Here is a 13101-nt window from a genome sequence, read left to right as displayed (position 1 = left end):
TAATATGCAACTTTGTTAAGTCTAAGTGCTTTGAAAATACGCCTCTATGTGCACTGTCTCTGACCATTCCCACACCTGCCGGCACAAGGAAATGAAGCTTTTGGAATCAACCTCTGATCTCCTGCATGATAGCGAGCAGAACAGCTGTAGTAGAGTCATTAGGCCTTCGGAGACGGGAAGGTGGTAGAACTAGAGGACATGAATTGAGGTTGGAAGGGGGGGCAGACTCAGGACTAATGTCAGGAAATATTTTTTCACGGAGAGGGTGGTGGATATGTGGAATGCCCTCCTGCGGGAGGTGGTGGAGATGAAAACGGTAATGGAATTCAAACATGCGTGGGATAAACACAAAGGAATCCTGTTCAGAAGGAATGGTTCCGTGGAATCTTAGCAGAGATTGGGTGGCAACGCTGGTAATTGGAAACAAAACGGGAACTGGGCAGACTTCTACGGTCTACGTCCTGATCGTGACTGAATAGATAAGGGATGGGCTGGAGTGTAAATTTAAGGGGCTTCAATGTTACCTTCTGAACTTAGTACAAGAACAGTACTGGGCAGACTTCTACGGTTTGTGCCCTGAGAAAGGCAAGGACAAATCAAACTTGGGTACACATATAAAGTATCACATACCATGTAAAATGAGTTTATCTTGTTGGGCAGACTGGATGGACCGCACAGGTCTTTATCTGCCGTCATTTACTATGTTACTATGTAATATACGATATAAAAAACAAAACCTAATATGATATAAAATGCAATCAAACATATAAAAGGCGAGTGTCATATTCACTCGCAAATGCGCAGTAGAGACTTCCCTCTCTGCCCCGCCCCTGCATCAATACGTGATGAGGGGGGCGGGACAGAGCGGGAAGTCTCTACTGCGCATGCCGCAGACGTACCTGCAACCGCTCCGCCCTCCCCCCCCCCCCCCCCAGGTCACTGCTACCACTCCCCCCACCCGGAGTCGCTGCCACCGCCGCCCCTCCACCCGGCCCGAGCACTGTCTTTCTTATTGAACTTACATCACACCACGCAGACGCAGCAGGCACATCAGCAAAGCTGCCGTCGGGATGGGCTTCCTTCTCTGCCTGTGTCCCGCCCTCGTCGCGTTACGTCACACGAGGGCGGGACACAGGCAGAGAAGGAAGCCCGTCCCGACGGCAGCTTTGCTGATGTGCCTGCTGCGTCTGCGTGGTGCGATGTAAGTTCAATAACAGACAGTGCTCGGGGGGGGGGGGGGGGGGGGCGGAGCAGCAGCGACCTCGGGGGGGGGGCCTCGGAACCCCCCCCCCATTCCAAAACTAGCCCGTTTACACGGGCTCAACGGCTAGTATATGATATAAAACACAAAACTTAAAAGGGCTGCATATGTGTTTGCATGTCAAGTGGTGCTTAGATGGCACCTCTGGCTGCATCAACTAAGGCCGGTGCTCGGCTGGCTTGTACAGTCTGAATCCCGCATATGGCGATCCGGTTTAGGGTGGGGCTGGAGAGAGCTTTGACAGAAACTCCAGTGGTTTGGAATGCGAGGACAGTGCCTGACAGACTTTTACGATCTTTGTCCAAAAAATGACAAGATGGATTTGGATAGATTGGAATGGGCTTTGATGGCAACTCCAGTAGTTGGAGTGTAACAAAGAGAGGGAACGAAGCACAAAGTCCAAGCAAAAAAAACATCAGAAGGGGCCTTTAAAAACACAAGGGACACAGTGCTTATGTAAAAACCTTTAATAATCCAAATTTGATTGAAGGAAGACCCAGCAGTTGGAACATTAGGATAGAGGTGGGCAGACTTCTATGGTCTATGTCCCAGAAACACAAACAAAAAAAAAAAAGTTCATGATCAAAGTAAACAATATCACGTTCATCGCTGATTTAAATCTTGAACTGATAATGAATGTGACTGTTGGGCATAATGGATGGACCATTCAGGTCATTATCTGCCGTCACTTACTATGTTACTATTTAAGAATTACAGTAAATGGAGTAAAAAAAAAAAAAAAATAGTCAACATACATCTACACCTATATCACAACTTGAAAATGTACTATAGCATGGGGCTGGCTTAGTGACATGCGAGGACCAGAATTTGATTACGGATTTAGATCTTCATTTTTTATGTTGATCAAGGGATTCAGTGGAGGAAATGTTGACAGCCTGAACAGGTGAGGGAGTCAGTGTGCAATGCTGACATCTAAATGATGAATTTAGAACACAGGTTCCAGAGGAGTCCTGGTGCATGGCCCTCAGCTACTACTAATCATTTCTATAGCATTACTAAACATGCACAGTGCTGCACAGTTAAGGACTGTTCCTGCAATGACTAGACTGAATTAAGTTGGGAGACGATAAATACAAGGCAAAAGATCCCTGGATAGTTCCAAATGAAGGTTTATGGCACCAGACCTCAGCCCTGGTCCCAACTGCACTTAATGGCTAAAGCCCATGGCTACCTCACTAAGTCTGACATATTAAGCAGCACTGACGTTCCTGTTCTCAGGTGGTTATTTTTAACAATGTTCTACTCAGGTATTTCAGGCAGGCACTTTAAAATATCACATTTAAAATAAATCCTCAATGCATATTACTTTAGTAACTACTATAGAATGTGAAATCTGTTCTTTCCTGCTAATTTTCTTTCTTCGAGTCCTACTAGACCAGTGGGTTACACCCCACTACCAGCAGATAGAGACAGAACATTGTTGTTTCCATGATATCACCAGTATAAGTAATGCAGCCCAGAAACTCACTAGTATACTATTAACAAAACAGATCTGCAATACTTGAACTGCATTATAAATCAAACAAATGGCACAACAGCATAAAGCTACACAAAGTTTACATACAACCAAGATTATGGCACAATGTACTGCTGCTCATAGTGCAATAATATTTTCATTGCACAGTGCCACAGAACAGCCACAGAGCAAACACTATAGAGGCCCCCTGGACTGGCACATTGTGACTGAGGTAACCAGGGCATCCACCTTAGGAAACACCCAACACTTCTCAACCTCCTCCGGAGCGAAAGTATAGAGGTGATCATGGGTTCCGACTCCTTTGAGGGGCCTATCTGGGGCCTCCCACTCTGACAGCATTATACAGATAAGGGCCTTATGGAGCTGAAAATACTTCAGGGGTCCCACAAGGCTCTCCAGCAGCAGGTCCTCTTTCAGGGGGTCTGCGGTAGGAGGCTTGAGCATAGCTAAGGCCCCCATGATCTTGTCAATGAGAGGAGATAGCCCCTCACAGCAAAAAAGCCTGATCACACAAGACCGCTCTTCCTCGTCGCCTCCCCCCCCCCCCCCCACCCTACAGAAAGCTCTTCTGAATCGGAATCCACAAGGAGACTGGAAGTCTGATTGTACCTCCGAGTCCTCTGCCACCACCTTTGAGGGGACCAGACCTTCCCAAGATGCCCTGATCCCCTCTATGGCGCTTAGAACGCACAACAGAGGCCATACTGGTCCTTTCCAGGCCCCACCACCAAGAAGGGACCTGGTGTCCACTTGTAGGGCTTGCTTAACCATCTGGGTTAAGCTCTGTAGCCAAGGGTCCCCCACCCTTGCAGTTGGACCCAAATGAGGTAGGCAGAGAACCCCCACCTCTGCAAGTTCTGATGAGGACAGAGTTCTCCTGTTGCTGTTTCTCAGCAGCAGGAGAGGGGAAAAAAACCCAGCCTGGGGTGAAATGCCTGCTGTTCCTGCCGATGCTTCATTTGTTCTGGTGGGGCCCCCCCTGACCTTCCTCCCCTCTCTGGGACACTTCTGAAATCAGAAATGGCCCATCACATGAAGGACAAAGAGAGCCAGCAGCGGTACTCACTGGCATGCTGCTCAGGCCTGCTTCAGATGTAATGACTCCCTCTCTCTATTTTTTTGTCAATAGCTTTATTTCCTGATAAAATGGCTAACCATGCCAATTTTTTTTTTTTTTAATTTATATGAAGTCTTTATTAATAAATGGTACATTCTTCCAACAGTACAATCCGTGATATCAGTACCATTTAAAACATTATATAATGACAGAGGTATTGATTTACAAATCAGGTTTCTCCAAACAATACTAAAACCACAACAACACTTTAGCATATGATACGTGTTACCTCCGCACCAGAGCAAGAATGAAGTAATATTGATATCCTTCGGGACTTCAAATTTTTATAGAATTTTTATAATAAAAGACAAACCAACTCCACTCCCCCCCTCCCCTTACCCCCCTCCCCTTACCCCCCTCCCTCGCCCAACCCGGACTGGTTTTATGAATCAACAGTTAAATTATGTATGAAGGAGAAAGGAGTCCCAAATCAGATGCCATTTAATGGTGCGATTGCTCCGCTCTGCAATAAGCCGCTCCATCTCACACACATATCTCATCTTTTGAATCCACCGAGTTAAAGGTGGGGTCGTAGTCTGTTTCCAACAGGCTGCTATAACAATTCAAGCTGCACATGTGGCATAGCGCAACAGTATTTGTTGATTAGATAAGAGGCCTGCTGCTTTAGCAGAGAATAAGTAGATAGTGGGTTGCCATGAAATCTGTACCCCCAGCCACAGCTGCAGCCTACTATGGACCGCTTTCCAAAAAGCCTTTATTTTCTTACAATGCCACCAAATGTGTCCCATGGTTCCCTTCACTCCACATCCTCTCCAACACAGCCCAGATAAGGTAGGGTAAATACGCTGTAAATGCTCTGGTGTCATATACCACCTAAATAGGACTTTAATGGCATTTTCTTTAAATGGCACATGAGATGACACCCCCGCCGCAGCCTGTTCCATCCTCTCCCATGCCCCCTCCTCTAGTTCAATACCCAAGTCCCTCTGCCAGCTTTTCCTGTGAAGTATGTAATGGGGTGTTTGTTGAGTGATAATATGATGTAGGCGGGATATCAGCCCTGTAGTCGTGCCCGGCCCCTCACAAATTTGCTCAAGAGCTGATTGCTTCCTGCGCAATACTTCCTGTATAGCTTTTGTCTTAAGAAAATGGGTAAGTTGAAAATATGCATATTTGTCAGACACCACTGTCGGGAACTGTTGTTGGGCTTCTGCAAAGGTCAGTATGGTCTCCCCATCAATCAGTTGTCCCCATGTTCGCAAACCTCCCTCATACCATCTAGTAAATATGCCCCTCTCTGTCCCCGGGACAAACAATGGGTTATACGCTATAGGGGAGAGGCGCGTCAATAAGCAGCTACGCTGTGGAAACAGACTGTCCCAATTAGCCATGGTTACATATATAGAAGGACATAGCCCATCTTCTAGGAACCTAAGGGACCGCGGTAGCCACATTAATGCTCCCAGCGGTCTATCACCCAAGGTAAACTGTTCCAAATCCACCCATTGCCGGTCAGGATAGGCCTGAAACCATTCCACAGCAGCACGCGCCTGAGCTGCTCTATAGTACCAAGCTATGTTAGGGACCCCAAGCCCTCCTCTTTTTCTATCCTGGTACAGAAAAGCCCTCGCTAACCTCGGACGTTTACCAGCCCAGATGAATCGCACAATACGGTCTTGCAATGCAGCAAGAAATTTGCGGGGCAACAAGATCGGAAGAGCCTGGAATAAATACAATAAGCGCGGTAATATGTTCAGTTTAACTGCAGCGATACGGCCAAGCCAGGAAAGCGCAATATCTCCCCATGTCAGCGGCAAGAACTCGGCCCAGCCCCTTGTAATTTGCCGTAAAGAGGTCAGGAAGCCTAACCGTTATGTTCACCCCCAAGTATCGTATACTCCCACTAGCCCACCGAAAGGCATACGTATCCTTTAAGGTTTCCACCTGGTCTTCGGGTAGGGTTACGTTTAGAGCCTCAGATTTTGACATATTTATTTTAAAGCCGGAGACTGTCGAATACTGCTCAATATTTTTCAGGAGCTCAGAAAAGGATGTTAAAGGGCGAGTAATAAACAATAGCACATCATCTGCAAAGAGGGCACGTTTATGTGCCCTCCCTGCTATTGTAATTCCAGTGATCCCCGGATTAGATCTAACCCTGGAAGCAAAAGGTTCCATAACCATGGCAAACAACAACGGGGAGAGTGGCAGCCCTGCCCAGTACTTCTGTGCAAGGTAAAGAAGTCGGAGTAGCCTCCGTTTAGTCTGATACATGCTTTAGGCGAAGCATAGAATGCTTGAATCCATCTACAAAATTGGGGTCCTATCCCAAAGGTCTCCATCACCTTGTACATGAATGGCCAGTGCACCCTGTCAAAGGCCTTTTCAGCATCTAAGCTAAGAAGGCACATAGGCCTGCGCAGTCTTTTTGCCAAATACATTAAATCTACCACTCGCCTCGTATTGTCCATTGCTTTTCTATAGGAAACAAAGCCCACCTGATCAGGGTGGATAATCGCTGGAAGCAAGGGGGCTAGTCTATTGGCTAGAACTTTGGCTAAGATTTTGACATCTGCGTTCAGAACAGATATGGGACGATAAGACCCACATTCCGTGTGATCTTTGTCTGGTTTCGGTATCACTGCTATCCAGGCCTCTAGCATGGAAACCGGTAAAGACTCCCCCCGCCCAATTTGGTTAAACAGATCAGCCAGGAGTGGAGACAATTCTGGGGCAAACTTTTTATAGAACTCACTAGGGAGCCCATCCAGGCCAGAGGATTTACAAGATGGTAAATGTTGAATAGCTTTGTTTATCTCAAGCGGCGTGACCGGCTCATCCAGCATGTCTCGCTGCTGGACTGTTAGGGAAGCTAGATCAGTCTCAGCTATATAGTTTACAATGGAGTCTGCTGGGGGATTTATTTCACGAGTGTATAACTCCCGGTAAAATTCACTAAATTGCTTCCTAATAGCCTCCGATGTATGCAACATGTTTCCCCCCCTCTCCCTGACATGGGTTACAGCCCTTTCCACCTTTTGCCTACGCAGCTGCCCGCCTTATTGGAAAATTCATAAGAATAGACTTTCGATCTAGATTGCAGTTGGCTTAACTGTTCAGAGTAGATAGAGTCCAACTGAAGGCGCTGAGCTCGCAACTCCTCCAGCACAGCCAGAGAGCCCTCTACTTTGTGCTGTGCTTCTAAGTTCTTGATCCTATCCATGCACTGAACCACTTGCTTTCTACGAAACCGCGCTCTCCTACTGGCCAGCTGTAAAAAATAGCCTCTCGACACTGCCTTCATAGCATCCCACACAATGCTCAGGGGGGGCCCAGACTCCCTATTGATCTCCAGGTACTCTCTCAGCATTTTCTTACAACCCTCCACCACCTCACCCTCCTGTAACATTGTGGCATTAAGTGCCCATCTCATATCTTTGGTCTCCGTCTTAATTGTAGGTAAATTAACCCAAACTGGGGCATGATCTGATAAAGTTGCACTACCAATTCCCGCTCCTGGCCCCTGCTCAGCTAAAGCTACATCCAAGAAGATATAGTCAATGCGTGAGTACGATGCATGCACTGTGGAGTAGTATGTATAGTCTCTCACTTGCGCATTATTCAAACACCACACATCTAGGGTCCCTAAGGAAGTGGCCAAGGATCCCAGCGCCCATGCATCCCGGGTGCTTACAGGCTGCACAGGCCCAGATCGATCCAGACTCGGGTCCATAACTCCGTTGAAATCACCCCCCATTATTATAGATCCCTGGGCGAATGTTGCTAATAAATTTTTTATTTTTGTATAGAAATCCCTCTGGTGATCATTCGGAGCGTATATACAGGCTAGGGTTATTTCCGTTTGGTCTAATATTGTATGTATGAACAGATAACGCCCTCCAGGGTCCCTTTTGATCTTTACTATTTGGGCTGCGACTGACTCATGAAACAACACTGCCACCCCCTTTTTTTAGATCCCTCATTTGAAGAGGCAAAGGAGGACTTGGGATAGCTAGGGTGGGAGAGGAGTCTTTCATGTTTTCGGCGGAGGTGTCTCCCCTGCAACAGGACTATATAAGCCTCTAACTGTCTGAGTTCTTTGAATAATTTCTGCCGTTTTTGTGGCATGTTCAGCCCTTTCACATTATAGGATAGAATCTTAAGGTGTGTGCTCATAGTTAAAACACAAGAGAGAACAGTACAAGCATAGTATAACACCCACAGGACTCACTCCCTCCCCCATCCTCTTACAAAATACCAGTCCGATCCCACCCTCCCTTTAATCAACTCTCTCTTCCCCCCCCCCCCCCCCCCCCATGAACACCATCCCGGAGATACCTTCTCTCCGAGTGGGATGTGAGAAAGTAACCCACTGAATATCAGGCAAACCCAGCTCCCCCCCGCTCCCCCCCCCCCAAGCAATTACCATACTACCATCAAGACTAAAAGCCCTCCTGTCCCTCGTCTGATCCGTTCAACTTCAGACATTGCTTACTTTATATAGATCATTTCTCTTCATATTACTCTTCTCATTACCCCTCTAGTAGTATTAAAACATTTCCCAACACATTATGCACTTCTCCCCATTAGAAGAGAATCCCCCTCTTCCCCTTCCATTAGTGATGCATACACAGACCCTTCCCATATTAACCATAATACATCAAGTAAGCTTAAAGCAGAGTAGTCCGAGAAACTCAATAATCATAGTCTTTTGGTTACCACGACTGTATCCATCTTCCTTCCGATATCCACAGAAGCCAGGAACACAAGCGACGAGCCCCCATGAAGCCGTCACACCAACATTCAGGTCCCCTCCGCTGCCACTTTCCTCTTCGGATTACTGCGTTTATTGGATGCAGAGACCCTCTGCCATTTTTGTAGTTTTGCTTTCGTTACGGGTGCCAGCTCCCCTGAGGGCGCCTTCATGCTCACCAGGCCCTCTGCGTGCAAGATCAACCAGGCTTCAGTTAAGGAGCTAACCCTGTGTCTAGATCCTTTGATGGTAAAATTCAAAGAAAAAGGGAAGCCCCATCTATAGACAATCTGCTCCTTGATTAAAATGTCCAGAGCCGGTTTCAGGAGGCGTCTCTGCTGCAGTGTGAACTGGGAAAGATCTTGATATACCATAATCCTGGCTCCGTTAAACTCCAAATCCTGTTTCTTCCCAGCCCAGGCAAGAATTTGTTCTTTTATTTCATATTTATGAAATCGGACAATAATGTCTCACGCTCTGTTTTCTTGACGAGGGCCCAAGGCTCTATGAGCTCTGTCCAATTCAATGGCCTCTACTGCTGTCTCAGTTCCCCTCAGGGTTGTGCATATGGTTTGCACAATTTGTGGGACATCCTCCGTTTCTCCACTCTCTGGAACTCCGCGAAACCGGAGATTATTTCTTCGACCTCGGTTTTCCAGGTTGTCCAGTTTGTAGGTCAGATCTTTTGCCTTTTGGTCCAGTTCCTGTATTTGCGCCTCATGGGCGGTTAGAGACTCCGTGTGCTCATCCAGCCGAAGTTCTGCTTCCTCGACTCGGCCCCCCAGTTCGCGGAGGTCCGCGCTGAGCACCTCCATTTTATCTAGTATTTCTTCTTTCGATTTTTGAATGTCCTCCTGGATGCCAGACAGAATCTGTTTGAGTTCGCCCGAAACACCCTTTTTAGTAGAGGGCCTCCGTGATTCCACCAGCGATAAAGCCGAGTCAGAGTCAGAGGGCGAGGCCTGCGCCATTGCCTCATGGCGTTTTGGAGTTTTGCTCAGCCCACCGCTCGTCGACTTCTCCAGGTCTTTATTCCGCGCTGAGTGCGATTTGCTCATTCTGATCGTCGATAGTTGCCTACCGAGAGCGCTTTGAGGTGGCAAAACTAGTAGATGGATCCTATTTTTAGCTTTTTATTGCTGCGAGGAGCGGGAGCTAAGAAGCTAGGCAGCCATTGCCAGTGGTGACGTCACTTCCTCTCCTCGCCAATTTTTTTTTTTAATGTGAGCCTGGGAGTTGTAGGAGGGGCTCAGGGAGTTCACACCCAAACAAGGTGTACAGGCAATAAGAGGTGGGGGAATGTGGACCCGCATCCCCCAGGACCCAGCCAAAGCGTCACTCAGTGGCACAAAAAGTGCGACTGTGGGTCGTCCAGCCAAGCTCTGGACTCAACCAGATATATGTCCCAAGACTGGAACCAGGATGACTCAAAGCATTTCTGAAATAAAGGCACAACCTGACACTACAGATCCCCACCAGAAGCCAACTCCAGCCATTCATCCGCAAAAAAACTCTCATTGAGAAAAGGAGTCATCTGTCTAAATAGCCTTAAGCATGACTGCAATCCTAGCCCCACTACATCCAGAAAGAGGAAGCTAAAGGAAAGGAAAAGGCAGTATCTCAACTCTAGTGCAGAGTGCTTAACTCGAGCAAAACCAGAGGAAGCAGAAAGATGCTCATAACAATGCTTAACTCCATCATGCCACCCAACAGCCAAAACCCCATGTAGGAAGTAGAAGATCCCTCTTGAGGGTGTAGAATACCTCCGTTTTATGTGCACCACTACATGCCAGGACATCAAGGTATCAACCAGAAAACACTGGATCCAAGAGTAGATGGGTCAAGGCCTGGACCCCCCCCCCCCCCCGCCCCCCCCATATAGCTCCCTGCCAACTCAGACTACACAAAAGTAATACTGGATAAACAGAGTCAACTCGTGTATGAGAAGCTCCTGAAAGCCTTGCCATCCACTAATTGTGGAGCTCCAGCCAGGAACACCTGCATCGGAACCACAAAACTAAACCATGCCCTGCACTAGAGAGGGTATACAGAAACCCAGCCTTGGGCACCCTTGAGGTTAGTGTCCCACCACTGGGGTACAGGACCTATCTTTAACAGATGTATCAGGAGCACCTGGATGCTCAATAGCCTTGACCTCATCCTGACATTGCACAGTCCCAGACAGGGACGGTCAACACCTTCCACTCTGCCACTTGAACCCTGGTATCCTTAGGGCCTCTATCCTGTGCAGGGTATGAAAATGCTGGATTCAATATAGCTGATCAAGATATGGGACCGCTAGAATAGCAGCCTGGAAAGACGCACGAGTATGTCAAACTTAGCCCAACCAGGCCAACCAGAGCTGAAAGGACAGAGCTCTCCACCAAATCTAGCTACCCAGGACAGGGCAACCCCTCTGAGAGGCTGAACACTATGCTCTGCTCCCTGTAAGATAGAGGCTACAATACTTTTTGTCACGGGAACTATGAGAAGCTTGGTGTAAGGAGTGTATGTGTGGTGTGGGGGTGGGAGGGACCAATCCCAATAGAATCCCCTTACCAAAAATGCACCATACTGGGGCACTACTCAGATATCGGCCCACATTCTACAGGTTACACTGCAGCTCTTTCAAGTGAGCTCTTTTGGACAAGAGCCTACAGAGTCTTGTCCGACAGACATAAAAACTAACCTGAAGCTGCCAGGTTTGTTCCAGGGCTGCACCACTCCTGCTGGTAGGTGGACATAACCCATTCGCCTGGACTGATCTATCAGAATAAGGAAAGAGGTTTATAAATCTAATAAAGAGAAAAAATAAGAAGGAACTGCCAGGTCAAAAAAATTACCAAGCGAGAAAAAGAAAACAGATTGTATTCTTACAAATGTAATGCACTCTACACTGGTCTAACTACAAAGGGTCTGCGAACCAGCTCCAAATGATTCAGAATACTACAGCAAGACCAACAGAAGGTTGTAAGGAAAAACTTCACTGGCTACCAGTACAATACAGATCCATCTTCAAGGCCCTTAAAGGAAATGGCCTAGAGTACTTGAAGACCAGAATCTCCCCCTACACACCTCCAAGGTCAGTAAGGTCCTCCTAAGGAGTATCCCTATCCACACCCTCTCTGAAGGACATCACAAAAAGTGATACCGAGCCTTCTCCAGAATAGTCCCCATACTCTGGAATGCACTCTCTGAAAGGCTTCACTTAACACATGACTATCTATACTTCAGGAAGCAGGTGAAAGCTTGGCTTTCCAACCTGGCCTTTAATGGAATAAGTAGCTAACTTGCTAGTCACACACACAAGGAATGACACCAGCAGCACATATTATAGTAGGACACGTTTATCCTACCCTAGCTAAGGTAATATTCAAGCACCTTATTTTCTTACTCCTGTTACTCTATCTTATCTAAATGTTCCATCTTTGCTTACGCCCTATGCTGTCTATTAAAATGTTTTATTGTGTATTGTGCTGGCATTGTAATGTTTGTATTGCTGTTTGAATATTTTTACTGCTGTAATTGTCTATCGATTATGTTTGACTTATTCTTGCTGTACACCACCTTGAGTGAATTCCTTCACAAAGGTTGTAAATAAATCCTAATAAAATAAGTAAATATATAAGAGACAGGTTTCCAAATGGGGTCGAGAGACCCACAGCCCACACCTCCAAGAGTCACAGCTAAAGGTGGTCTGATAAAGGCTGACAGAGGTAAAAATGCAACAATGCCACAAAAGTTTACTCTGAACAGTAATCATTGAAAAAGGTAATGTTTTTCCTACTCTTACCTTTTTCCACAAGCTGCTTCCATCTCTTTGCCCATTCTGTCAGCTGCAAAGCATAGGCTTTCTCAATTCTAGCTCGTTCATGGAGACAGTTCATGAGATCATTACAAAGTCGGTGACCGTCATCTATTCGCTTTACCGTACGCTTATAATTTCCAACCTACAACGTTAAGCAGAGAGGTCTAGTATTTAAAAAAAAAAATGATACAGCACAAGTGTACAAGTAAACAAGAACCACCACCAATTACATTTTTAGGATTGTCGTATAAGGCATTCCATTACTGTAGAGTTACTCACTCCAAGTCTGAGGGCTGCCAATAGGTAAGGTTTTCAGGATATCCCTAATATGCAAGACGGAAATAGTAGGCATGCAAATCTCTCTAATGCACATTAAGGCTAGCCTGAGAACCTGACCTGTTGGCAGCCTTCAGGGCCTGAAGACTAAGGCACTACTGTATAACAAACTGCAGATTTACTTCGTGAACAGACTTTCAAAATAAACAACAGGAGAAAGCACATGGAGTTTGGCTCATGAAATTCTTTGACCCATCTACTTACATGTGTGCAGCTGTGTAGTCTGTGTCTAATTTAAGAAGAAATAAGGGGAGGAGGCAGCAACCAGCTACAGCTGAAAGCATTATTATTAGGGGTGGGGGGGGGGGGGAGTAGTTAGGAGGTAGTAGACAGTTTGAAAGTAGAAGTTCAAACTGCTGTGCCTAAC

General features: G+C 46.6%; 1 protein-coding gene across 3 annotated transcripts in view; it reads right to left on the bottom strand.

The window, feature by feature from the left end:
• PACSIN2 (protein kinase C and casein kinase substrate in neurons 2) overlaps positions 1 to 13101 on the bottom strand; it is a 192962-nt gene that overhangs the window by 111760 nt on the left and 68101 nt on the right. For all 3 annotated transcript variants that reach the window (XM_030215522.1, XM_030215521.1, XM_030215523.1), the window contains exon 3: positions 12384 to 12540. In XM_030215522.1, the coding sequence (XP_030071382.1) occupies positions 12384 to 12540 (157 nt within the window). The remainder of the gene's footprint in view (positions 1 to 12383; positions 12541 to 13101) is intronic.

The sequence above is a fragment of the Microcaecilia unicolor genome, chromosome 9 (genome assembly GCF_901765095.1).
Source record: "Microcaecilia unicolor chromosome 9, aMicUni1.1, whole genome shotgun sequence".
Lineage (NCBI taxonomy): Eukaryota > Metazoa > Chordata > Amphibia > Gymnophiona > Siphonopidae > Microcaecilia > Microcaecilia unicolor.
Note: the sequence above shows the minus strand (reverse complement) of the source record. Positions and strands in the feature narration are given on the sequence as shown.